Below are 26997 nucleotides of genomic sequence, written 5' to 3' on the forward strand. Positions count from 1 at the left end.
AAAATCAGGTCAATATCTAAGCAGATGTTTTCAGTTTTGTTTTCCAAATCTACAATGATTTATACAAAAACAATTTTTTACACATTATGTAGATGCCGTTTATGAATCTAACAATAAGACTTAGCTTTACACAGCACTCCATGGGCAAAATTAGTCCTAGCACTGGTTCCAAGGCTGTCAGTGAATGATGACATGGGATCGTAGCCTCATATATGCAGGTGTTTAAGTATCTTTATGCATTTATCTATCTGTTGTACACTCTGTGGTCCCCTAATTGATATGACTTCTGTTTGGTTTTCTTGTAGTGGTACAAAGCTGGGAGGTCTCCACCCCCTCTCAGTATACTGGGAAACGGAAAACCAGCAACAACATAAACCCCAAATTACCATCATTGTGAAAGCACACATGAGTGGCCTATGACTTTTGAGATCGTTAGTTGCTAAGCTCTTTCATTATTATATTTTTATTGTGATTGAGGGTTAGTTTGACCTAAATAGGCACATGCAGTCTCTGAAGTATACTTTGTTTCTAGGTAATTTGTCAGTATGAGCTTAGGTTGGCCCTTGTTTTGTTCAGTCACATATAGTTTTGAGTTTTTGAAGGTATGTATCTGTGTGCTTTGTATCGTGGATTTGTGAAAGCAGGTGCAAAAATGGGCTGATGTGCTAGCACAAACATGCTTTTAGCTTGGCTAGCACCTAAGTAATGCTCAGTTAAGCTCTGTGAAAGAACTGTACACGTCTTCAGAGGTAGCAAATGTGATTTCCTTTCTGTGCAAACTCTGCAGTTGTGGAGGATGTACAAGCTGCCAGACACCAGGTCAAAGAAGAGTGGCATCAGCAGTCTATACTGAAGTTTCTTTATCCTTTTGTTTCTCTTTTAAGAGTTATCTTATTTACAGTAAGTTGTGTGTGGAAAGGCTTTGTGGCTCATATGTACCTAAAACTTCTGAGGTAGCAGTTGCCATAGTCTGTGATTTGTAACTTCTACCAGGATGGAGAATTTTGGTATTCTTTTGAGAGATAAGTGGTACAAACTAGAAATGACTGAGCAGATTAGGAAAAACTCTTCTAAGGAGAAATACTGCAGGTGGAGAGAAGTTGGGTGAAGGAAAGGAGAATGAGAAGAAAATGGTGAGTGACTCAAGAGGGGAATCCTCTGCTCTGTCTTCCATCTTATCTCAGTTTATAGGTTTTGTTCTGCCAGAAATTGCAGTCTTTGCACTTCACCTACAGGTGAAGACATTTTGCACCAAATTTTCTTGCAGTTGTGCTGGGCTAAGTTGCAATGTTCAGTTGCAACTTGTAGCAGGAGGTTTGGTGGCACTGCATCCTAGTGGAGGCAGGCAAGTAACCTTGAAAGAAATAGCTCTTAGCAATCCCTGTCTGCGGTTGAAACAATATAGCCTCTGATACCTTTTAGAAAGATGTGAATCTTCTCAACTCCTTGAGCAGGATTACAGGTTTGCCTGCTCCTTACTCTACTTTCTCACCCAAGTGTTGTGGTGACAGTGCTCGTACTCATGGGTATAGAGGCTGCTATGGTGACATCCCTTATTGCAAACCCCATTCCCAAATCTAACAAGATGGCTACTTAGGTTTTCTCTCTGCTGTGGGAGAAGAGCTTGTGTAGTCACTTAGAGGATGGAACTTCTGTAGAGGATTTAGATCCAGGTTTGAGCACAACAAGATGGCTGCTCAAGTCTTTTTCTTGCCATTTTTCTTGGCTGTGTGTCCTTGGCGTGATTTGCTTCAGCTGTACATAATTTTCTACTTTCTGCCATAATCATTGCTGGCACTCTGCTCGCATCTTACTTTAGTTTCTTGGTGCCTCAGTTTTCTGTTCTGTTTTCCTTAGCAGTTTGCCCTAACCACTAGGCAGAACTGTTCTCTATCCAAGATCTGTCACTTGTGGAAGAAGCTGGGAAAGAGATTCCTTATTTTGTTATTTTCCATGCTGCATGCTTGAGTCAGGACCGGTTCCTAGGTTGGCCCCAGTGCAGAGTGAATACTCTGAGAAAGAGAATAGCTTTCTGATGCTAAACCCCACAAATTTTGTATTATTTGTGCTAATAGTGCACTCATGGCTCTTAAGAGTTAAAGGATGAAACTTGTCGATCATCATAAGAGCGGAAAACCTTTGAAAGGTTCCACAAGTATTTGTTGTCAAGCCTGAGTGCTTCACGAGCACAAATAATGTAATCCTTAAAACATCAGTGCAAGGGAGACAAGTTCTGCTGTTGCCAACAAACTGGTAGAAAACAAGTTCAAAGGGATTAAATTGTTTGGCCATGGTCACACATGATGCCATTTTCAGAAATGACTCATGATTCCTGGGTACTTAAATTCTAGTAAGACTTTCTGGTGCTGTAGTGAGAAATAACTAACTTAGGTTGTAAATCCAAGTTCAGTGATTTAACCACAGGGTTATCTGGTGGGCCTAGTCTGTAGACCACACTGATGCCAATGAGATAACCTCACTGGTCATTACTGCCATTTTGCTGTGCCAGCATTAAGCCGCATAATGAACTGGATTGGAAAACACTTAAAGTTTAACAGAATTTGAGGAGTTTATGGAACTATGGGAGAGGAGGGAAGTTTAACACCGTTATGCTATCTGCAGACTTGCAATTCAGGAGAAGACTGTTGGAGGTGCATGATGAAGTTTATTATTTCAGTAGAAGCTTAGCGAACGTTATAGAAAAAAACCTGAGTTTCCTAGAGTAGTGGAGTGACTGGAGAACAGTCAAGGTTATGGTTTAAGATAATATGCAGCTGCAGATTCTCATCTCTTCAGAGAAATTTGAAACACAGAGGACTGTGGGATTCAAATCAGTTATTAATAAAACGTAGTAAATTATGAGGGAAGGAGTGTTTTTTATTCTGCCTTCATTAGAGAATCCATTGTTGAAAATTAAATCAGTGATTTAGTGTTCTACATACAAACAGTCTAGTTTTAAATCCAAGACAACAGATTGCATCCAACACTTTGTGGAATTGGACATGCTTGTATTAAAGGCTTAGTCATATAAATAACACTTCCAGAATTAAACACTTAACCCATAACACTTTGTGTTTTCTGTCTTCTTGATGGCATTGCTAGTCTGTAATATCATCAACAATTCATCAAGAGCCAGTCCTTTTTCCAAGCTTTGCACTTTCTAACTGTGGAGCTATAAAAGCACATGCAGACACACACATGCACCCACTCAGGCTGGCAAGAATCCAGAGTAAAAGCAGGCTGGGGAGTCCTACACTAGGATCCTTGCTTTTTCCTTCCTGGCCTTCATAGTTCAAGGGAAGGAAAAAGAAGGGCTTGAATGTGTATTTGTTACTGTTAGCGCAGGTAAGGGTAGGTCCAGGGCACCTCAGCCTACGTGTTTGCTGGGGCCAGATGTAGTGTCAGGGAACAATGACTTGCTCTATGGTGCTCCTTGCTTCACGCACTGAGCAGAAACTTGGCATAGTGAAGAGCCTGACCTATGAATCTGACAGTAATAACTGTGTAGCTTTTCATTTTCTTACTGATTAGGTTGATACTGAAAGTCAGCCATCTTGAAACAGGGGTATTTTGACTTTTTCATTATTTTTCTTAGCCTGTATACTTTTATTAGAGTTCAAAAAATATTATTTTTTGATTAATTCCTGATCTCTTTTCATCTCCTATGTGTGCCGGTAGAAATAAGCACTGCTTGTGCTTTCAAATGGGAAGAAAAAATAAATACACACAAATTACAAATTGCAGCATCCACAGTTTCCCCAATACCCATCAATGTTTTGCCAGTGATTTTCCTAAGAAACAGGCAAGCTAATGTTACATGTCAGCAGCTTCTGTGGGCAGATGAGGAGATATTTTGATTTTCTGTTCAAGGCCTGAACAAAAAGGGTCTAGATGGGGTTTGTGAAGCTTTCTGCCTTTAGTGTCCTTGACAGAAACTCAAGATAGGTGAAGACATTGGCATCGTGTTTGCATTAACCATGAAGATAGTTTATGCCCATATCTTGCCTCCCTGTGAGTGCTGAGAGAACTGCTGTGTTTGGCTTTGTGCCATCCTCCTTGTGTCCCTTTCCTGTTTCCCAACCTTTTATACGGTAGAAATGAAGCCTCTCTCTGAAGAGTTAGTCCATCTCTGGTTAGAAGGACACAAGATTTGACCTGTTTTCCCATTTTGTGGGAAGTTTAAATTAATTGTCTTTTTTTTTTTTTTTTTAACCTTTTGCCTTTACGTGCATAAGCTGTAGTCTTTTGAGTCTTTCCATACACGTTAGTACTTCCTGCTCTTAATTTCATTTTTTCAACAGACCAGCAGTTCTTTGTCTTACATGAAATGAGCCTACTGCCTGTGATTAGGTTGTTCAAAGGGAACACAGATTCCTGCTTAATATTAGATGTTGCGATGTTTTTATTGTTCTTTTTAAGTATGGCTTACCAGTTTGGATAATTCTTTAGCACAAGCGATTTGCCACAGCAACTGCAACAGTGTTTCCTGAGGTGCTGCAAATAATTCAATAGTCCCACTATTCCTGACCTTTTCAGTGGCACACCTGAAGGTATGCTGCACAGTTGCCTAGACTACTTTTGCTGTCGCTTAGCTGGCTTTTTGGAAAGAGAATTCATTTTGGAAGGTGTCTTTTCAACCGTTCCTTTTATGATTCAACTGGAATAATTTTATTTACAGACATGTTATAGTTCCACACTCTTTCAAAGATGTTCTTGGAAAGTAGAGCACCAGTCCACAAAGGTTCTGTACTACTCTGATGTCCCAGTCAGGCATTTATTCTGCATGTTTTAGTCGTGAATTTAGCTTTTGACCTGAGACATACAATGGCTCACACTATGACAGTGAAGTTGTTTAAACAGTATCTCCAGAATACCTTGTACTCTGTTCCAACTTGATTTGTTCGGACCTAATTCCTCTTGATTTTAGATTGCAGTCTTTATTCAGTGAATGTCATCTTGTTCTGTACGTTCTTGGAGACTGGTGGTTAACTCACAGACTAGACCTGTTAGATCCATAACACTTTCAATAAACTGTAACAAGCAGAAGTTCAGCAGAAGCAGTGTTGCCCCTTCTCTGACATTATATTAATCAGGAGATTTTTAATGCTAACACTGTTGTCATCTGTGTTTCTTGGTGCTGCTTTCAGCTTGTCTCAGTGCTGAAATTAACATTGCTTTCAAAGATAGGCATAGAGTTCCTTTGATGTCATTTTTTTAATGACAGTGATCTATGTATGAAATGTTAATTTCTACTGAAATTCAGTGGCATCTTGGCACCTATCCACATTAGAAGACTTAAAAAATTCAAATCTACAAGCATAAACCAAGTACACTGATTAATAACCTAACTCGCTTGGCTACTTCCTCATCCTTCTCTAGATTTTGCCCAGATTTCATGCTCTAGTCATTTGCTTTTATTTGCAGTTGCATTTTCCAAGGAAGCATATTTACCTTGACTGAACTGTAATGTTTAACTGTGCAGAGTTTGTTACTTTATGGGGTTTTGTTTCTTTTTTCTGTGGCCAGGAGTATGTATACGTACTCCTGGTTCTCCCAAGTTATTTTCAAACAGCCTCTGTATCAATTCCATTAACTTTAATTTCCTAAACCTCTCCTTCAGGCTGTTAATAACTAACTTTCTATTTTTTTAATCACTTTTTTTGAAGCTGTGTGCCCTGGTCATATCCTTGGTTCTGTCCCCTTGTGAGGATTTGGATCTTAATTACTGTATATTGTGGTCACTGCCAACAGCTTACTCAATTGCTTCCTGAAACAATTCAGTGCCAAGTCAAGTATCAACTCATAAATTCTTGTGTGCATCAATAATAGCAAGACACAATTTTTCCACATTTTGTCCTCCTGTGATGTGCTGTATTTGTGTTGTTGAAATTACATGTCATTATTGTATGACTAGGCTGTGTTTCCTTCCATTATTACTAGCTAAAATACTCAGCTTCGTTTCATCTCTGTCAAACCAGGAAAAAGACTTTATGGTGGCCTAGTTAGGTAACCAGTTTCCCACCTGTGCTGTTCCCTTCTCAGCTTTTAAGGCATGTTGTGAATGAAACTGGATTACACTGAACTCTAACAAACTTGGGTGAGTCCAGAACAGTTCTTAGTTCTACAGTCTTTAGCAGAGCAGCTCTAAATCTGCTTTAATTTACTTTAGGGTTGCAGTTTAATCCATGGGATGATATTTAAGTGGAATCAAACCAGAGTTTCAGCTCCAGTCTCTTGGATGTGACAGAAATATGACAAAAAGCAATATGCTAGAAATTTCTAGATTCACATGTTTTAGATGCAACTCTGGTTAAGATGTGGTGATGTAGTATTCACCTGTTAGTCTTTTGAGGTACAGCCCGTATGAATTGAAATAAGAGTTGGGAAGATATAAGAGCAGTAACCTATCTCTCATCCTTAGATGCCTTCTTGTCCTGTAATGTTACTAGACTAAGCAGCCTTTTCTGGACCTTGTATTTTCTAGTTGCTCAGGTAGCAATAAGTAGCTGTATAACCTAGTTCTGATGAAGGAAAAAAGCTTCCCAGAAGATTAACTTACACATGGTGCAGCATGTGTTGTAGAAAGAAGCTTTTGTAATAATGAGCTCCTTGGTAAAAGAGTAAGGGTGTAGAGAGTGGAAAAAGTAGAATGGGAGATTGCAACAGCAGCATAGATTCAAGCAAGCCTAGTGACATAGTGTCACAGTCCGATGTTCTAATAGTTTAACATGCAGATCTGAAGGAATTATTTAAGAATGACGGTCTTCTACTGTATGTAGAGCACAAGCAGGAGCCTGTTGAACAGAAGGATCCCCAGTGTCACAAGCTCTTGCAATATGGGCTATGGTTGCCAGTTAGGTTGAGGCAGGACCAACACCCAGGCTGGGCAGCTGTTTCACTTTGTCTTCTGCTGCCTCAGCTGCTGGTGGTTTTATCAGACATAAGTCCCTTTCAGGGCCTGGTTCTGGTGCCAGGGAGGTCAGGAGGGGTTTTACTGTTGGCTCATTTTTCCTTGACTCCAGCGAGGTGTAGGCTTGGTGCTTTCTTCCAGACTGCCTGGCTTAGCCAGTGGAAACACTGCACATTGCAAAGTGTTTTATAGGGACCCCTGTAACGAGTTAGGGTTTCAGTAGTTTTGCAGTAAATATTCATGAAGAAAGCAGTTACAGTATATGGACTCCTTGTGGCAGCAAGTCATTCTAGATTGTGCAGGTTTATAGCAAATTTGTAACGTTAAGATCATATAAGTGTACAGAAATGTTGGAGCGGAGTCCTTCTCCCCTTACCATTAATCAGATACGTCATAACAAAAGATGAGCTGTGATTTATTACAGAGTGTATTTTCCTGTAAGGAATGAGCCTGTCCCATGTTTGGTCTGGCACTTGGGTGACAGATGCACAACAACATTGTCGCAGTAAGGGACAGAGCTAGTAGCAACTTTCCTGACACTGCAAGAGTCGGTAAGCTTAGGTGAAACATGGTCATTCACATAGGTGGATGGCTGAGAAGGTCTGAGAAAGAGTCATCGGTCCGGAGTCAATCAGAAGGCATCACTGTGGCAGCCACAGGCAATTCGTATGTGGGCTTCAGAACAGAGACTCCTGGGGAGTGTGGATGGGCAGGAGGCGAGGGATGCTGGTCACACAAGAGAGATTCTGATTTGATACAAGGACAAAAAAATCTCCACTGTGGGGGAGGTCCAACACAGAACAGGTTACCCGGGGAGGTTGTGGGATCTCCATCGCTGGAGATATGCAGAGCTTAGTCAGACAAGAGCCTGAGCAACCTGATTTGACTTCGAATTAGTAGCTAACTTTGAAGTTGGTATTGCTGTGAATGGGGGAAGGAGACGGTTGAACTTCAGAGGCCACTTCCAACATAAATTATCCTGTCATTATATGTTTTTACGTGCGAGCGGGGAATGAAGTAAGGTCAGCAACAGAGCTTAAAAGATCATTTTTGTTCTTGTGAGCTTAGGGTCCTGCAGATTTACATAGAGTAGCCAGTGCCCCAGACAGGGGAAAAATGTGTGTTTTTGTAACTCTGTTTTTCATTGAGAGAAGCTGGCTTCCAGAACAGATAAATGTGCTGGGTCATATACAGCAACTTTGATTCCTGCCAGAATCTGTCATCCCAGGCACTCTGATTCTGTGTAAAAGTCTGTTGTCCCAGGCCTTTTCTTTTCACATTGACATAAAAGATATATCTGTGGTAGAGAAAGGAATGGATTTAAGTGTAGGGTTTTCATTTGTTTATTGATTTTAAAGCCAGAATCTCAGGTCCTTGCTCAGTTTTGAGAAAGTCTTGATTTGAGGCAGGCCCCTTGAAAGTGTCAGCATTAGCTTTTCATAAGCAAGGAAATTAGGACGGGGATAGGTAGTCTCCTGGTTGAGCGGGGACTGTATGAAAATTGAGAAGATTCTCAGAATTTGTTCCATCTGTGGGGTTTGCTCTGCTACCTGGAGTAATTTCTTAAGCTTTCCTGTGAAGGAGAGTCTTTCCAGCTGTTCAGAGTACGAATCAACTTTATCAGCCTTTATTATCATTTGCCTTCATGAGTTTTCAGTTTATCTGATTTTAAGGAATTCACTGCTACAATTCTTTGTTTTACAGATGGAGTGTTAAAAGGCCCCAAATTATTTTTTTATACAAGAGAAAAATGTATTTTTTGAGTGCTAAGGAGTTTCTCATAGCTTTCTGATTATTTTGTAAAAACAGACTCTCTGGAGTGCTGAGCCAGGCACTGATAATCGGTAACAACGTAGCTGACTCATTTTGGTTGTATTAGAACTGTCATAACTGCCGAGTACCAAAACATTAGCTATCAAGTTGAGCAGAGCCTCTCCTGCCATACAGGCAGGTGCAGCTTGTGTGTACTCTGGATGAAAACCACACAATGGTAAGCTGCCAATAGGTTGCAGCTGATTATTTAAAGAACCCCACATGGTTATGTTCATACTGGAAACTGGCACCCCTTGTGAGTATGCACTTTTTATATTGCTGTCTCAAAATAACATAAAACTGAAGGTTAGCAAAATACAGAGCATTAATCTAATAAGCCTGTCTGGCTATTGCTGCTTGTAAGGTACAGACGCATGGCTATGAAGTTGTCAGTGTGCATGGGCATGACATTATGTTGACAGTTTCAAGATTTGTAAAAGCACTGGGGTCTTTCCTCTGTGCGTATGTCATTGCCATAAATATTGACAAGAGCTACAGGCCATGCTGTGGAATGTACTCTCTAGAGTTCAAATTCCATAATGTTTGTAGACTTTTGCCATCTTTTTTTTTAAAAAAACTGTTATCTGATGTTTTCATCTGATGTCACATTACAAACAGAAAAAGAGCCAACAGAAGGCAGAACAGCTCCAGAGAACCACACAAATACACAGGATAAGACACAATTTGAAAGCAACAATTTTCTGTACTCAGGCCTTACTACTTCCTTGTTAGTATTTCCCTTCCTGAATCACTTTTTCATGTACTTACCCAGCTCCCATGTGACCTACATTTTTCCTGCTCTAGAAGAATTGATTTGATTTGACTTCCATTTATTTAAGTGCATGTTGACATCTCTTTATATGTTTCACTGTGCATGCACAGGCTTATAAGAGTTAGGGCAAAAGATGTGAGGCCTGCTGGCCTGTTGTTAGGAAATACTACATTATTAATCATTATTTTCCATTAAGCTGCATGTCTAATTTCAGTGTGTGAATACCTAATGACAGAGCCTTTTCTATGAATAGCTATTCTGAATACCGTCTTGATTCAGAACATGGGAACATAATAGATATGTTGCTGGATCAAGCCAGCGGCCATCCCGTATGCTGTCTTTAGCAGTGTCAGTAAAGGATGCTTTATAGGGAGAGTGCATAAGCCTGACCACTTTTTGTTGAGCTCCCCAGTCATCTACCGTCATGGGAGTAGGAGTGCTAGAGGCAGCATCTCTACCTTTTCTCTTTAGTGTTTGTTTTTGGACTTTTCCATAATTTGTACAATCCATTTATGAACCTGCTGATACTACTTGGCATGACAGTGTTTATGATGGCAGGTTTACAACCTGCTGTGTAAAAAGTAGATTACTAATGCACTGTAATTATCACCACCTCTAAGAAAGTAACACAGTAGCATCTTAAAGACAGACCAGAAGTTCGGTCTACCTTGGGCTTTAACAGCCCAGTACAAAATGATGATTCTTGTTTCAAGAAGCCTACTATGTATTTTAAGCATCCTTGAGCAGAAACTCAAAGTTACAGAAACCTTTGGACCAGAAAGTGCTGACTGCCTCTTTCAGTACCTTTTTTCAGTACTGTTGATTACTAAACCTGAACCTAGCATAGCGGTGTCAACCTTAGCTTTAAGTACATCCCTTTTTTGTCTTTGTGTTATGGTTTGTTTTTTTAGTAGACTATCCTGACCTCTGCTGAGCTGGTGGAAAGGAAGAAGTTCTGGAACCTAAAGATACTCTTAAAATGCTTAGCTAATACTTAACTTACTCTTCCCATGTCCTCTGGAGATGTGGGAAGAGGTGCTGGCCAGTAGGTATGTTCCTTGGAAAGCAGTTCCAGCTGCAGGGCTTCTTGCACTGTGGTCCCCCACTTTTCTGCAGCAACTAAGTGTATTTCGCAGCACATTTTCCCGTCAGGCTGTTTATGCTGCTGCACAGACTAATTCTAGACCTCTTAATGTTTTATAGTATTACACATAGGTTTTGATGTAATTTTTCTAACTGGTACATATAGCCTTATCATAAGAAAGTCTGTGCCCTGATAAGCCTGCTGCCTAAGACAGGACAACAGTCTGTTTCTGGATAAACTGGGGTCATTGCTGGTACAGTCTGAAGCGCTTGCTCATTTTCCTCTTGCTGAGGCTCAGCATTTCCCTTTCAAATCTTCAGAAAAAACCCCACTGTTTTCAGAATGCAGACAAATCTCAGATTAGACTTCACCTCCAAGGGAATGTAACAGACTGAATGCCATGGCAGCTTTAGCCAAGACCTGCCTGTTGACACAGTCAAAGGCATGGTCTCTTTACATTCGGCAATTGCCCTCAGCGTTATTCGTCCAAGCACCAAAGGACAAGCTTGCTTTGACACTTCAGCCAAGCTGCAGTGGCATGCAGCACTGTTCTCGCTGCACCAGGGACGTTGCCGTCCCGACTGCATTCAGCCCACCCTTTTTCTTTCGTGTTTCCTTCTTAACGTTAGGATTTTGGTGAGGCTCGTGGGATTGCATGCGCCCCCTCTAGTGGGTAGCTGATGCAAAAGCCAGGCTCCTGTCGGAAAATGCAGTGCTTTGGCTTCATCTTCTTGGGTGATGGTAGTTCTGTGTCTGCTAATGTGAGTGTTGGAGAATGAAATCTCATTATTTGATCCTGTGGGTTTGTTCCTTTAAAAGCCGAAGGCAAATGAAATGTGTAATGAAGCTTTGTATAGATGAAAAAAATACATGACACCAAGTAAATCCATGGGCAATAAATAGCTTAGTTCTAACAGAGAGCATTTGTATGTCTAGAAGTTTTGTAGCCGTGGGCAAATATGTTTGTATTAGTGTTCTCATGTGTAAATGAATTATTATATTTTTTAAGAAAAATGTTTCGTGTTCATCAGCAGATGCCTTTGATCATTATGAATGGAATTATTTGTATGATAGTTTGGAATTTAATTAAATTTTAAATGTGTTCATTTAAAATTTTGTATTGAATTTTGCAGTGACAGTCATCAAGAAGGGTGCCCAAAATTCCCATTGGAGAGTAAATAAGGGGAGAGTGAGTGCTTGAGGAACTGGTATTCTGAAATGCTGAGATGCCCAAGTGAAGTCCTATTGTCTAAGGGGCAGTAAGCATTTCACAGAGGCTGTTACTGTGCAGAAATAAAACACAAAATAGGAAGACACACTATCTGTTTTAAAAACTGATTTTGCTGAAGGTGGAAACAATATTAGATAACAGGGTGACATTTTAACTTCTTAGGCACATGATGGAGCAAAACGTTGATCATTATTTTACAACAGGAATTAAATCTAAGAGTTTGTATTTTTTAGCTGGTTTATCTATGTGGAATGTGAAAAAGTTGTTGGCAGATAAACTTCAAAGCAGCTGTGCTTAGGATGTTGAAGCTCTGCAATGTTATCAGACCCAGCCACAGAGATTACATTTTAGCATTAGTGCTGGAAAAACGCATGTTTGAAATGCATATTACCTCTCAGGAGATAGTGCTGTCCCTCCCTCCCTTTCTCTCTCTCTTTCCCTCAGTCTGTTTTCCAACACTTTTCTCTTTCCCCTCTTGCCCCCATCTCCCTTCCCACCCTCCTCCTTCCCCTCCCTCCCCTCCCTTCCTTCCTTCCTTTCCAGCAACCTGCTGGTCTTTCTTCCAGTACTTTTCTCAAACGCCACTGCTGAAATCATGCTATGACACCTCACCAGAACAGACTTTGTGTTTACTATCCAGTGTCTGCTGCCTGATGTATATCCACGCATTAACTCCTACGGGCCCTGCTACCTTCTGGAAGAAGGCAACTGGGGGCTCATATTTTACTCTTTAGCATCCCTTTCGCTGCTGTCCCTAAGGTGATCCTCCAGCCACTTTTCTCTGCTGGACTTTCTCTATGTTTAACCTTTCCTGAAATAATTTCTACTCTTACTACTGACATTTGAGTGACTCATCTTGGGAGGTGATATGTGAGACAAGTGACATTAAGATAGTACAGTCAGCCAGTCAGACGTGTGTTTGGACAGCCTATGTCCATAATCATACTCCTGCCTTGGAAGAGAGGTGGCTGGTTGAGAGGCAGTGTTGGTGGGTTTCATTAGCTGATATTATTGCAGTTTCAAAGTGAGGGATTTGGTAAATCATCCTTAGCATTACTAGCACGGTTATTCACACCTTGATTGTAGATGCTTGGGAACTGGCTATGCATCACTTCCTCTACAGCTGATTTTTTTTTCTTTTGAGTTTCCTGATGTTTACAATAGGAATGCACTTACATGCACACCCATAGGCATGCACATACATATATTCTCTTATGCGCGCACGCGCGCTCACACACACACACGCGCTGAGGCTTTATTAATTGACATTAACTGCTGGTGGTTTTTTATTACAAAACGTATTTCTCTATTGGTCTATTTGCACTGCTTTGTTTTAGCTTCATCTAATGCACTGGAACTCCACACTGTACAGCAGCATTGATGAGGCAGTAGGGAAGAAGCACGGCATAGCTATTATTGCTTTGTTTGTGCAGGTAAGTTTCCTGTGTTGCACTTATTACCATGCTCTATCATTTGTCTGAGGAAATGAGTTCCTTTCCATTTTCTTTATTTTTTGATGATTTCATTAAATAAAACAACGTATGACTGCTGGTATTCTATTCAAAACATACTTCTCAGTCATCTTTTCTGTGTATGTGTTAAGTAATTTTTGTTCAAACAGGATATTTGAGGTATGTTAGTTAAAGAAGGGGATAGTCGGCCATCTCTCTGTGACTCTGGCTATAAGCAGACATCCAATCTCCATTTCTCATGAGGGCTGTCAGGAGGTCCAAGCACTTCACTATCTCTGTACGGTGTTTTTCTCCATTCCTGGCCAGGCCTGCTCTTCAGGGGTTGAGGAAATATACAGAGGAGAGGAGGAAAGAGGAAAAATAAAAGCCTACTATCCCATTGGCACAGCCAAAAACTGGTAGTAGAATTGTACTTTTCTGAACACAGGGATAAGTGTGTTTCTTCATACAGGACAAATGTGAGGTGGGGTCATATTAGCTTTTTCAGAGATGCCAGACTGAGTGTTACAAGTCTTGCCATAGACCCTCAGAAAAGCCTGCAATGAAGAGGCTTAAAGCTTCCTGGCAAGGTGTAATGCAAGCTGGGAAGTTAGCCCCATAATCTAATTGCTGTTGAAGGTTTTCCAAGGGCTACACTCTATAAAAAAGATTTTCAGTTTTAGTCCTCAAACACGAAATTCTCATCCTCCTCATGAGAAATGGCAAGCTGTTTTATTTAAATGGGTTTGGAGGAAGAGGTTTAGAGTTCATGCTTAGATCAAATGGTTTTTCTTTCACAGTGGTATTATTAATTTGTCATATTTCATAACGAGTTTATGAGTGCCTTTGAGCTTTACAGCTTTACCTCTGTTTGAATTTAAAGGTACATTGGTTACAGCTCCAGCACTCAGATAGAACTGCTAAAAATGGAAGTTAGAAAGTCTTCAGTTTTGTATCCTAGAGGGCTGTGTGATAATTGCTTATGTAAGTCACCTTCTAATTCCAGCAGAGGTAACCTTCGAGTTAGTTAGAAAGTTATATATATGTTCTTATAAGTTTTCCATTTCTGGTCTCTCACCTTCATCAGAGCTCTTAAGCATACCAAAGGGCTTTTTCATTAGCTGAGAAAGGCATCATATAGTTACAACTGACCAAGGAAAAGTAGTATTTATGCTGTTTATTAAAGGAAGAGGGAGAGGAATTTGCTCCCCCCGCCCCATTAAAGGCATGGAAATACAAAAGTTTTGCACCACAGTTCTCAAACACATTTTTAAGATCAGTGAAAATATTTTCACTGGTTTAAGCGAAAACCCTTGGTGATTATTAATTTAGAGACAGCATATTTGAAGTTATTTCTCTATCTTTTATGCGCTTTGAAAGTTTTAAATTGAAATCCCATTTTGAAACAAAAGGAAATCATCTTAAATTTCTAGAAATAACAAAGTACCTTTTGCTGACATTTGGTTGTTTCCTTCCAGTGACAACTGTGCCATTCCATTCCAAGAGAAACAAAAAGTAAACAAATTTTTCATGGTCTAGCTCTCCCATTCTCACTCATGTCCACTTCGTTCCTCACATTGTACGTGTGCACGTTGGCAAAGAAATCAAGTGGAAGGCTGTTCTGAGTCTTCCTGTTTTGACAGTGGTGTTCTGAAGGTAAAAGGTAGGGTCCTAGAATGGGTGATTCAGATCAGGAGCAGCTGAAATCAGCGTGCAGAGTGAACAATGTTCATAGAAAATATGAATCTGTTATGTAAACAGTGAATTTCTTTTGGAAGCCCCATCTTCTGTGCCTCAAAAGTGTTCAGTAAGGGCAGTGTTGCAGCAGGCTGCTGGAAGCCTGACTTTTGCTTCCAGAGACACCGTGAGGGAGGGGAACTGCCATTCTGCTTTCTGCAGGCAGGGAAAAACTCTTCTGAGCTTCAGAGATACCTTGAGCCAGATTTGTAGCATTGTGGGAACAAATTCAAAAAGTGTCTGTTGTGCTTGTTTACACTGTTCCTTTCTGTGTAATTTTCTGACAACAACTGGTAAGGACAAACTGTATCCTTGGCTTTTTTATGTCATTGTGCTGCATGATTTGGACTCCATATGCAGTATATGCTGCAAAACGGGGTTAGTAAAAACTTACCAGACTTAACTGTGACTCTTGTTCTGTGAGTGTCTATCTCTGTTTTAAAGTTATTTGCACCTTTTTTACTTTTGACTGATGGCTTTCTAGTGATTTAATTGTTTAGAATTGCCATGTTTGTATTTGGTTAACATAAGGTTGTGTAGATTAATTAAAAACGGCTACGGAACTTACTGTTCTGGTTGCCCTCTATCTTGCCTCACAGTTTCTGAAATAGAAAAATACTGAAACTCGCCTTTGCTTGCTGTATTTCAGATAGGAAAAGAGCATGTAGGCCTAAAGGCTGTAACTGAAATTCTCCAGGACATCCAGTACAAGGTAAGGCATTGCCTGAAGAAATGCTTCTTTCACTGACCAGAGAGAGGAAGTGAGAGATGGGTCTGTATGAAGCCAAGAGAAGGGTTTTGGATATGTCTGTAGTAAACCATATGTGAAAACCATCATTTGGTGGCCTTGCACCAGAACCTCAACATTTTACAGTATTCAGATAATATACAGTTGCTGTAGTTACTTCCTTTTCTGGTGGCCGCAAAATCTGATCTCCTGTACCGATAGCTGATTGCAAATACTACGTTTTCAGTGATTATCATTAAGTCAGTGTGAATGCAAGTACTGCAGTATGCTTAGTGAACACTGGCCGCAGTATCTCCAGACTTATCTGGTTTTAATTTGTAGAGGAAAAAAAGAGGTGAACTGAGTTCCCATAGTAACTTGCAGTGAGAAACTGGCAAATCCATAATGCTGTCTTGTCGGGTGGATTATGTGTGGGGATCCTGAAGGGTGGATAATAACCTAGTAGGACTGAGGAGATAGGAGTGCTCTCCAGAATGTTGATACTATCTTAAGTGACCTTGGGCAAGTTACTTCCATCTCTCTGCTTCATGGTCTCCGTCTGTAACATAGAAATAATCATACTTACTTTTGATTTTAAAGGATTTTGAGATGTATTAATGGGATGTTCTGTCTTGGTCTGGAGAGATTAACCATTCACTTCAGTGGATGCTGAAGTATAGAAAAATTAGAAGCTGTTATTAGAAGGGAACTGAAAATATCCTTTTAGTCAAATAATATATGGTAAACTTCAGTCATGATGTTTTAATATTACCAATACTCATTGTTTATGAAGGTGTCAGAGAAAAAATAGCGTATGGAACTCTGTATACAGTTTCATTACTGAAAGGACAGCCAAGTAGAGGAAGGTCATGAAAGGCCTTGTCAGTATGTATGTTATGCCAATGACTTTCACAGGGTCAGCATCGAACATACTTTTGGCATTCATGAAATTTTATTGCATTAAATGTGTGGAACTGGCTTTATTTATTAACTGTTATCCATGTCAGCCAAGGAAAAGCTCACTTTGGCCCTTGTTTTTCAAACTCCTTTTGTATGGAACCTGTGAATTTCATGTAGAGAATTTCAAGGCTGGGACCTGGAAGGAGCCCAGGTACTAAAGGCAGAAAGTTGACAAATTGCTGAGATAACCTGAGAAGTAAAATATAAAATACAATAAAAAAACATGTTTGTGTAGCTGCAAGAACAAATGCAATGATCATTAAATGGGGGCTATTAATGAGGTTGATTTGTGCAGAAATTCAAGGCTTAGTGTTACAAGAACACACAGTGTATTTTACCTCTCCATTCATCAGCATTTTAATAAGAAACTAGAGATGAGATTGATTTGTATTCATTTTTTCAGGGAAAGTCCAAAACAATACCCTGTTTTAATCCCAACTCTTTATTACCAGGTAGGTGCCTTTGCTTTCTTTTGTGTGTGTGGATTACTAGCTAATTGCAGAGGCTGAGACAATCTTGATCTAAAGCATAGCCTAATTGCAAGCCGGAGAGCGAGTCCTGTAAGGTGTTAATGCATTTTTGCACCTAGTGGTGCTAACAGGGGTAGGGATGAAGAAGTCTCTTTGGAACTTACCTTCGTCCTGTGAGTGGGATGTGATACTGTGGTCCATGCACTGCTGGCAGCGCTGTGGCTAGTTTTCTTGATTATTTATCATCCTACTTAGAGAGGGAGCTGTGTGTACTCCTTTCTCTACTTTGGCATAAAATACGAAGCATAAGGTTACCCACATACCACGGTAGCATTTTGGCAGCATCAAAAGACAATACCATAATGCAATGACAGTTATATGTATAGCATACATAGGAGTAGTGACAAAGGGAGGCAGATTCAAATTCATATAGCTAAAAGAACAACCACTTCCTCTACCTTGTCTTGAAAAAAAATGTGACTTAAAAAAATGCATTTCTGCAAGACAGATGTTTCTGCAAGGAATCCTGCTGAGCTAAATTCCATTTCATAGTGGCAAGAGCTCTAATTTTCCAAAGTAATCCAGGTCTACATTAAACTATATTAGTTACATCAAAAGAATATTGTTTAGGTTGCAAAGTCAAGTGCTCAACAATTAGGAATTGCAGGAATTAAGGCCGCCTGTGCCCCTTCATGCATATGCATTATTAAACATCTTTTAACTTTGTGACCATAAGTTATTTTTTACAGGACCCCTGCCTCACAGTTCCTGTTTGATGCTGATCAAGTCACAAAACCCAAAATTTTCATAAGTCATCTCTAACTGTGTGTTCCTCATTTTCTAGGTGCCCGACTTGAGATCATGGGGTCTGATTTGCAGAAGTGCTGAGTGCTTACACCTCCAACTGAAGTCAATGGGAGCAGTGCTCTGACTGCATTAAGTGCTATAGAAAGTTAACCACTCTGAGAAATCAGGTTCTAAGCATCTCGTATCAAACACCTCAAATGAATAGATGCATTTGACCTTAACTTCTCTGTGCCTCAGCTCCCCAGCTTTAAAATGTGGGGTTAATGTATCCTTCCTCACCACACTGGGTTGCTGGAAGGAGAACTTAATTCATGTCTGTGAAGCACTCTGACACTGAAGGAATGAGTGCATTAGAAACAGGAAAAAATGAGAAAAAGTGGTCCTTCCTAACAAGAAGGATTTGAATAGCATGGGAAAAAGAAGACCAAGGGCCACACATTGTGCTGAGAAATCCAAATGTTATTGGATGCTTTTCAAAATGAAATCATTACTTTGCAAGTAAATGATGAGAAGTTCTCTAGAAAAGACATACATAATCATGTAACAAGACAGGATCACAATGCATGCATGCACAGGACAGGCTGAATTAATTCTTGCAGTTCTTAACTTTTGAGTGTTTGATAATGCAACTTGCTTTCAATGGATTTGCTATGTAATTCCCTAACTGAGAAAGAAAGTTACACCAACAAGACAAAATCCATTCACTGACAATCACAGGCTTTATTAGCAAGATTTAATTCTACTGATATTCCTCTGAGCTAGTAGTGAAATAGAAGTAACAGGTTAGGTCAGCCAAGCAAGTTTACTTGTTTCCAGTCTCCCATTCTGTCCTTGTCATGCTAGTCACAACTTTCCCCCTAGTTCTCCCTGCCATGATTAACCACTCATTGTCTCCAGTTCCTCTCTAGGTTTGTTTCTTGTTCCCTCTTTTATAGTCAGGCAGTTTCCTCTCTGTACTTCTCAAGCTGTGTCAGGAAGTCGTTTGTGAGTATGGCCTACAGCAGTAAATGAAAGCCCTGTGTAGTCTCACTTTATGAAGTGTGGTGTGACTGGAATCTTTGAGGAATTAAAATAATTAAAATAAAGTGTGTTGTATGTAGAGTTAAAAAAACTCTGCTTGGACAAACCATTGTACATTTTCTTGAGAGACAACTGTTTATTCTAACAGTTATTCATAAACCTATTAGTTTATAAACTTACGAAGAAGTTTACTTTTAAATAAACTTTGATTTTTTTTCTCCTGTGAAATTCAACCCACTTTTCCAAAGCTAGGAGGCACCAGTGCATCTCAAAAAACACGTCACCAGAATTGAGAACTGAAGAGTTTGGCTTGAGCTGTTTTCAATGAATTTTTCTAAAAAATGAAAATAAATTAATCCTTGAGACGTACCCTAAATCTAAAAGTTGGTTAAAATTTGATTACAGCAGCTCCTCTGCCTTCAATATGGGATGTCTCTTGTAGCTTCTGATACTAACAGGAGTTCTCTCCCACCATATTATTTATTTTCTGTGTTAGTTTAAGGAGTTGTGCATATGTTATTTTTCACAGCTATAAAGTGGTATTTTCGACTTTAAAAGACTCATCTACAGGGGGAAGTTACTGTAATATAATGACCAGAAGCTCGTGTATGTTCCCATAAGAAAGTCGTGACCAGTGCTTGGCAGGTTATAAATTCACACCTTAGCTTACTGCATACTAACTTCATCATATCAGCAAGCCCGTGGCTATCATAAGCTGTCTTAATTGAAGACCACAATTATTTTCCTTAATGCCATTAAAATTCCACATTCCTTTTCATTTCAGATCCTCTGTTGCGTGACTACTGGGTGTATGAGGGCTCTCTAACCATTCCACCCTGCAGTGAAGGTGTCACCTGGATATTATTCCGTTATCCTTTGACTGTGTCCCAAGTGCAGGTAACAGCTGTGCTTAAAGTGACCTTGGAATATGGTTATGAGCTAAAGGTTATAGCGTGCAAATACATATATCAGGACATTATATCTGTTCTCCTTGAAGATCCCATTAGATCAGTACATGGCTTTTCAAGTAAAGGTTAAGCCTTTTGAGTCACTGAAAGCAATGCAAAGGTCAGAGATGAAAAACCTTGTTATCGTTTATCATCTGCATTTAAAATAATTCTTTATTTAAGTGAAAGAAAAAGAAAGAAAGAAGTCAATGGGCAAAAGAAATTCATTTCTTTGTAATTGTAAGCTTTCAAATATCACTGCTTTTTGATGTTAAAGGAACAAAAAAGCACAGGGAGACACTATGTCCTGGAGAATGAAAAATGTTAACATAATACAGACTACCTAGATTGCATTGAACTATATTTAACTTACCTTGCTCTTTTTTAAGTATTTTATAATGTCAAATAGAAACTACCTATTTAAATTTGATTTCACAGCTATCTATTGTAAGGTGATTTTTTTTTTTTTTTAATTATATCTAACAGTCATGTGAGCGTTTCCATGGAAAACATTGCAAATCTGTGAAAACAATGAAAACTCCTGATGAGTATCCTCCCACAGTCTGTAAAACCCAGCTGGAGGAATACGGGTTTAATTTAAGTGAAACTATCTAGAATCCTTGAAGGTGAATGTGTTAATTTTCATTGCCTGCTCTGAAGCACGTGCAGACAGAAGGGAAAAAAGTATAAAAGGTGATAAATTCAGGTTTAAATTATTTCAGCTTTAATAATCTAACATTTTTCTAGTAATCCCAGCACAGTATTTGAACAGTTTTAACAATTTGAAGTTGGCAGTATTTCTTTTCATATGAAAACTGAATTCTAGTTCTAATCATATTTTAAAAGCAATAACTCCCAATAAAGTTATTTCTATGGTAGCTGCAACTTAAATGTATCCCATCATGAATCTGGTATTTACTTAGGAAATGACAGATCTCATGGCTGCTTACTGCTGAGTAAATGGAAACAGATCTCTGCTGGCATTATTAGTTTCAGAATAACTTTTAAAGACAGAGTGCATTTTGTAACTTGGCAGCTAATTGTCCAGATGTGATATAGATAGGTAAGAGGACTTAATCAGCAGTATAAAGACCATAGCTATTACACTGAGACATTGTAGGATATGTTATTTTGTGCTAGTTGCAGATTTAATAGTGTCTATTCCCTTTTAATCCAGTCAATGTACAAAGCCATCCGTATGCGGTGGGAGACAGTGAGAGGGTGAATGAAAGAAGAAGAAAAAGCAGAGAAATGCAACTTTAGTTAACATTAAAACTCATTTACCATAAGCAAACAAGATGTTGGAATGTGATGTGACAGGGATAAGTCTCCGGAAGAGAATAGTGTGCCTGGGGAAAAATGTGACCCATAGTGCCTAGGGATAAGAGTGTGATTCATCACCATGGCCTTCTATAGGTGAAGGGTAGCTGGTTTGAGTTGCTGCGTTACTTTGATTGGTATAAACCAAATCCAACAAGAACATTGCAGTGATGAAGGACATGCACAGGACATGGAGGGGCTTTTTCCCTGCCTTTGACACAGTATGCAGGTGAGATGCGGCACTGCAGCAGAGTGAGAGACTGGAATGGACTTAGGCCAGGGATGATACTTGGTACTTGTTGTAGATCAGCATCAATTAGAAAAAAAGTCCTCACTGGTAGTTACGAATGCAGCAGCATTAAAGGCAAGGTTGTGCATAAAAGACTTACGAAGAACATGAAGGACTTTTGCCAAGGTGGGATAACTATTTTACTTGCATCACATACTGCTTTCAGGTGTCAGTTGGGAATAAATACGGGGAGAGGTAAATGAGAGATGGTGAATCTGAGATTCTGAACTCAAAAGGGCAGGGAGTTTTCCAGAATGCCCCAGATAAGATTTTGGAGGTGCCAGAATATTTTGCTATAGCCTAGACATCCAAGATTTTAACGTGTAATTGGCATTTTGGCTGCAATTAAGTATCTGGCCTCTTTGTGCATGTGGGCATGAGTGCCTATGAGATTCTGTTTAAGGAGAGAAATGTGGAGAGAAATGATTTGTCTTTGGAAAATAAGAGGATGTGGTATAGCATAGACCATTCTGAATCATCCATGGAAGGCTGGTAAAGGCATTTAATTTTATTAAGCCTGCTTGTAGTGTTAAAGCGTAGATTTCAGTGCAAATTCATTTCTGATGGATTTAAATACATTATTTTAACATGTGTCATTAACTCACAGAATTTTCTTCTGTGGGATACTAATGAACACAGCATATGGAACTTCAAGTGATAAACTAGTAGCATCTGTGGTTATAGCCTGTAAGAGACAAATTCAAGGCTTTCTATTTTCATTTTTCAGGCCATAAAATAATCAACTTCTGAGTGTCAGTAAGTAGTCAACAAGTAACAATAAGTTACAACAAGTCTGATATACAATAGGTTTTATTGCCTTCCTCTGATGAAGCTAGTTAATATATTTGAGACAAGATGCTTATTCACGTTCTCATTTTCTGTAATTAACATAGCAATATTGATTAACAAACTGTGAATCATAAGGGGAAAAATGAATAAAATTGCAATTCTAGTTTGTGGTTACATCTATATATTTTTAGATTTGCTTATTTTGAAACAATGGAGAAGCAACTAATTTGTCGTAGGCGTAACAGGCTGGCCATTTCTAAGTAGAACACCTTTTTCTGTTTCTCCTGAAGTCATTTATAGCCAGTAAAGTTCAACTGATGAGTTGATTTGCTACTGATCTAAGTCAGTGTTAAGTGAGAGGAGATTTCGTCTCCATATGCATCTCACTTAAGCAGCTGGGATCTGAGTGTGTTGGTTATACGAGTAGCAAAAGAACACGCCAGGACTGCAGCACCAGGATGTGCTTTCCTGGAGTCCAGTGCTCTTTCCTCAATGGAAGTAATTTTCTTTGACGTGAGGCTTCAATTCCATCAGAGAGCTAGTTCCTTCACGAGTCTTTCTGTGCAGTCTGGATAAAGCGTGCAGGTGACTCTTCTCCCCTGGAGAATAAAGGCTTTGCAAATCTGGTTCTTGGAGTTTTATTACTGACCTCTGTGGAAAGGAGCTTGTCTGGAAAGATGCACCCTGCAGTGCTCTTTTTGCATATTCCTGCCCCCTTTTGGTGGGTGTTTTTTTTGTTTGTTTGTTTGTTTTTTTTTTTTTATCATCCACACTTGTCTTATGTTGAAATGTACAGCCCAGAAAGAACTATGTTGACTGCTTTGTGAGACATCTCACTCATGCACATACACTGCTGAAATGCAATGGGAGAAAACAGGAAACTCCCTCCTATTAGGCCAGCAAAGAGCAGGAAATAATTGAAAAAGACTTCCTCGTGCTTCCCTCTACTTTCTTTTGAAAAAAACTGAGATCTGTGAATAATGTGTTTTGTGGTTCACTGAAGCCCACAACAAGTACATTGTCTAGGCCACTCAGAGCAGGGATTTTAAACAATGATGCAGCAAGGAGCTGTTGTTCTGCTATACTCATTGTCATAGTTAACTAGTTTTGTATTGAATGGCAAGGTCTCTAGTCCTTTTGTCTACCTCATTCAAAATCAAGACCTCCTAAAGGACAGAAATAGTAACTAGCGTATGGAGCTGGAGTGGGAATTGTGCAAAAATTATGTCATCTGTGAAATAAAGCACTCTGAGAGGTTCACGGTATTCTGTTCTCTGGGAAGCAGGTCTGTGTTCTTGGAAGGTGTCATGGAAGCTTGTGAAATTTTCAAGCAGAAGGATAATGCTTCTATGCCTCATATAGAAGAAGTGTTTGTAGAAAACACAAAAGTCTTTGTTTTGTGTGTTCTATTCAGCAAATATTTAAGTGAAACAGAAGAAAGCAGTGTTCAGGATCTGAGTACAAGGAAGTGGTAAAAGCATTCTTGCGAAATTCTACAAAATATAAACTCGGTTCTTTTATTCAGTGGAAATGTGGCCGATAACATTGCAGATTTACCCCTTCACTGGTTAGAATTTGATCTGGAATTTCAGTGTGTGCCGGCCTAGGTCATTCTTAGTGTCTTCTGGGCGTGAGAAGAACTTTTATAAGTGGCTATCCCCATTGAAAGTATGTGAGTATTCAAAGGGTGCTTAGCTGTGTGCCACTGAAATATCTGTTTCCTCAGCAGTCCCACATGGTAGACTTCACACTTGTGAGGTGTTGGGAAGAGATAGTAAGTGGTTCCGTATGAGATGAAAGATGATGAGTATTACCTTATCACATAGAAATATAATAGGGGAAGTAGTGTCAGCACAGCTAGTGTGCTGTTCTGACAGAAGCATTTCTCAAGAGTGAAGCAGACCACAATGTGTATAAAGGGTCTTTGTCATGGTGGTCTGAACCATGGTATGAAGGACTAAAAAAGGAGCCTGGTGATCTCAGAAGAGATTCCCCCTTGGAGCAGGGCTACAATTCTTGACTTCCCTGAAGAGCAAAGAGCAGACATGGGGATCAGGTCAGTCCTGCTTTTCTGACTGCAGAAACTGGAAGCTGCTTTGAGAGGAGTACCTCCTGGAGAAAGATTTCACTGTGGGATTGGGGCAGAGCATTTGTAGTTATAGCAGGAGACAGCTCACAAATGTCAGCTTTGCAGAGAGTCTGCTCTCCCTTTCCTTCATCTGTGTTTGTTTGAAGTCTCTCAAAAGATCAAACAAAACCCATGTTCTTGTAAAATGCTCCTTCCTAAACTACAATTATTTCAGACTTTACAGAGTTGATGCAGATGGTGAAAGAAGCTACCTTTACAAAACCCATTCGGTGATTTACCAGCACTTGACTCCTGAAGGCTTTTTCAGTTCCAAGCCTGTAGTGGGTTTGTTTTCAGTTTGCTTTAAACAAACAAAATCTTCCAAAACAGGATTCTTCTTCTAAAAGCACCTTCAAGGAGCTTTACAGTTCATTCTGCTTTTCATTTTTGGAGTCTTAAGCTGTTGCCTTATATCTTAGCTGCAAGAAGCTGAGTGTTGATTTCTAAGCACAGTTTTTTTGAGGAAAAGAAAGCAAAGCAGAGCTAGCCTCTAAATCAAATAAATAAGTCTGTATCAATTCTGCTGTAGAGTGGAAAACAACAGTGAAGGCAGTAGTCTTCCAGGTTGCAGTAAGAAAGTATTCTCTGCAGGCAGTATAAGAATAAAAATGCCATTACGTGCTGTTTAGTACCTCACTTCTTTTAATTCTGCAATCATACTTGCATTCTCTCTATAATCCTTCATAGGGTGTTTTTCATGAAGAAATTAACTCTATAATCTCTTGGATGATAAAATGATTAAATACTTAAGGGTCCGTTTTGCTTTCTGTGTAGCTTCAGTTTCATGTTACAGCTGAACTGGGTAGTGAGGCATCAGAGGGTCAGCACAAGTACAAAGGCTCAGGCTAGGGGATCAGCCTTCTAGTAGGTTTGCTGTATTCAGCTAAGGTAGCTTGTCAATATGCCAAAGCAAAAGCAAACACAATTTTTTCAGTAGTTGTAACTACTTATTTTAAATACCAGACTCTTAAAAATGGCATTGTTGAGTGATAAGATGTAATATTGCAGAGATATGCATTGATTTTCTTAGTTTTTTTGTCGCTCAGAGCTTGATGCTGATACCAGGAATGGAGATGGAAGCGGCTCACATTCTTCCCTAGACCAGATTAGATTTAGAAAAAATTGAAAAAGAGTCTATAAACCAGAAATACATTTGTTTTGGACTAATTTAAATGTTTTGTGTTAATTTTTGACTGTATTCGGTTTTCTAAGTATACTTAGCACCTACATCTACAGAACTTCTGAAGCGGTATTTTGTTTTGATTGGAAAAAACCATATTTTTCCATATAAAATGTCGACAGACTTCCTCTAAAGCTGAGTCTGTTCAGAATTCTCCTGGTTTAGAAAATAATTTCTATTTAAATGAAGCAAAAATTTTAGGCAATAAATAAATCACTGGATGAAAGTCAAAATAATTTATTGTCGACCAAGTTATTCCTGAAATGCACTTCTTTGAAGACCAGAGTGATTACTCTCATGTCACAACTGTAAAGGTGATTCATAGGGTTTAATCTGCAATGGCTAAGAAGGTTACAGATCCAAAAAGAAGTTACGAAAAAGCAAAGGTTGTTTGCCAAACCATGTGCATAAAAGTTCTTACATTTTTCTATATGTTAAATGCTTTGACAGTGCTGACAGCTATTTGGAAACATTATTAATGATATATATTGACCTTAGTATATGATACCTGACAGTCTCAAGTTTCAAAGCTGCAGAAGTGGCTGGACAAGGCTGATTTTGATCATAACTCCATAGAGAAGTATGTGTCTCAGCTTCTTCATGTCTGTTTTTCTGCCTTTCAGATAGAGGAGTTTCGTAGACTGAGGACACATGTTAAAGGTGCTGAACTTTTAGAGGGCTGTGATGGAATCCTAGGAGATAACTTCAGACCAACTCAGCCACTTAGCGATAGAATCATCAGGGCTGCATTTCAGTAGCAGAAGAGGAAGAACAGCAAAAATAATCCTTTATTCAAGTAAGTAAAAGCTTAGCAGAAAATTCAAAATATTGAAATAATTTTCATAGGGGAGTTTTTGTTAAAGGAGAAAACTCATTGAGTTCATTTCAGCTAATGTTATTGTATAGTATCAACAATTGTGAATTTTGACATTACTGTTTTATTTTATCCTGTAGTAAAATAGTTTGGTTACTATTGGTTCTTTAGTGGCTGGAATAGTTTGGTTACTATTAGGTTCTTTACTGGCTGGAATCTAATATACGATTTACTGAATTGAAATATTCGTATTGGTGTCAGTAGGCAGTGGATCTTGCACAATTACTTACAGCTTTAAATTTCAGCTAATGCAGTGAGAAACAGCACAGTATGTCTAGGCTACATGGTAGATTTTCTTCACTGGTTGATTTCTTTCCATGTTTTTAGAACACCAGTCATTGCTGAATCTTTATAGTGTTATCTGTTAAAAAAAAGGGTAGTAGTTCTGGAAGGAGGCCTATAATTCTCAAAGCAGGCCTGTTGATCTTTTTTTTTTTGGATCCTTTCTCCCTGCTTTACAATGCTGTTCGTTCCCAGCAAGACTGAATC

At 39.3% G+C, this 26997-nt stretch overlaps 1 protein-coding gene across 2 annotated transcripts in view; it reads left to right on the forward strand.

The window, feature by feature from the left end:
- Positions 1–26997, forward strand: part of CA8 (carbonic anhydrase 8) — a 46870-nt gene that overhangs the window by 10651 nt on the left and 9222 nt on the right. Inside the window, exons 4-8 of one of the 2 annotated variants that reach the window (XM_055705304.1) lie at positions 13147–13242; positions 15647–15709; positions 17088–17136; positions 19766–19878; positions 26258–26430. In XM_055705304.1, the coding sequence (XP_055561279.1) occupies positions 13147–13242; positions 15647–15709; positions 17088–17136; positions 19766–19878; positions 26258–26392 (456 nt within the window). In that variant the 3' untranslated portion in view covers positions 26393–26430. The remainder of the gene's footprint in view (positions 1–13146; positions 13243–15646; positions 15710–17087; positions 17137–19765; positions 19879–26257; positions 26431–26997) is intronic. The other variant, XM_055705306.1, reaches the window with a different exon arrangement.

The sequence above is a fragment of the Falco cherrug genome, chromosome 3 (genome assembly GCF_023634085.1).
Source record: "Falco cherrug isolate bFalChe1 chromosome 3, bFalChe1.pri, whole genome shotgun sequence".
In the NCBI taxonomy this organism is placed as follows: domain Eukaryota; kingdom Metazoa; phylum Chordata; class Aves; order Falconiformes; family Falconidae; genus Falco; species Falco cherrug.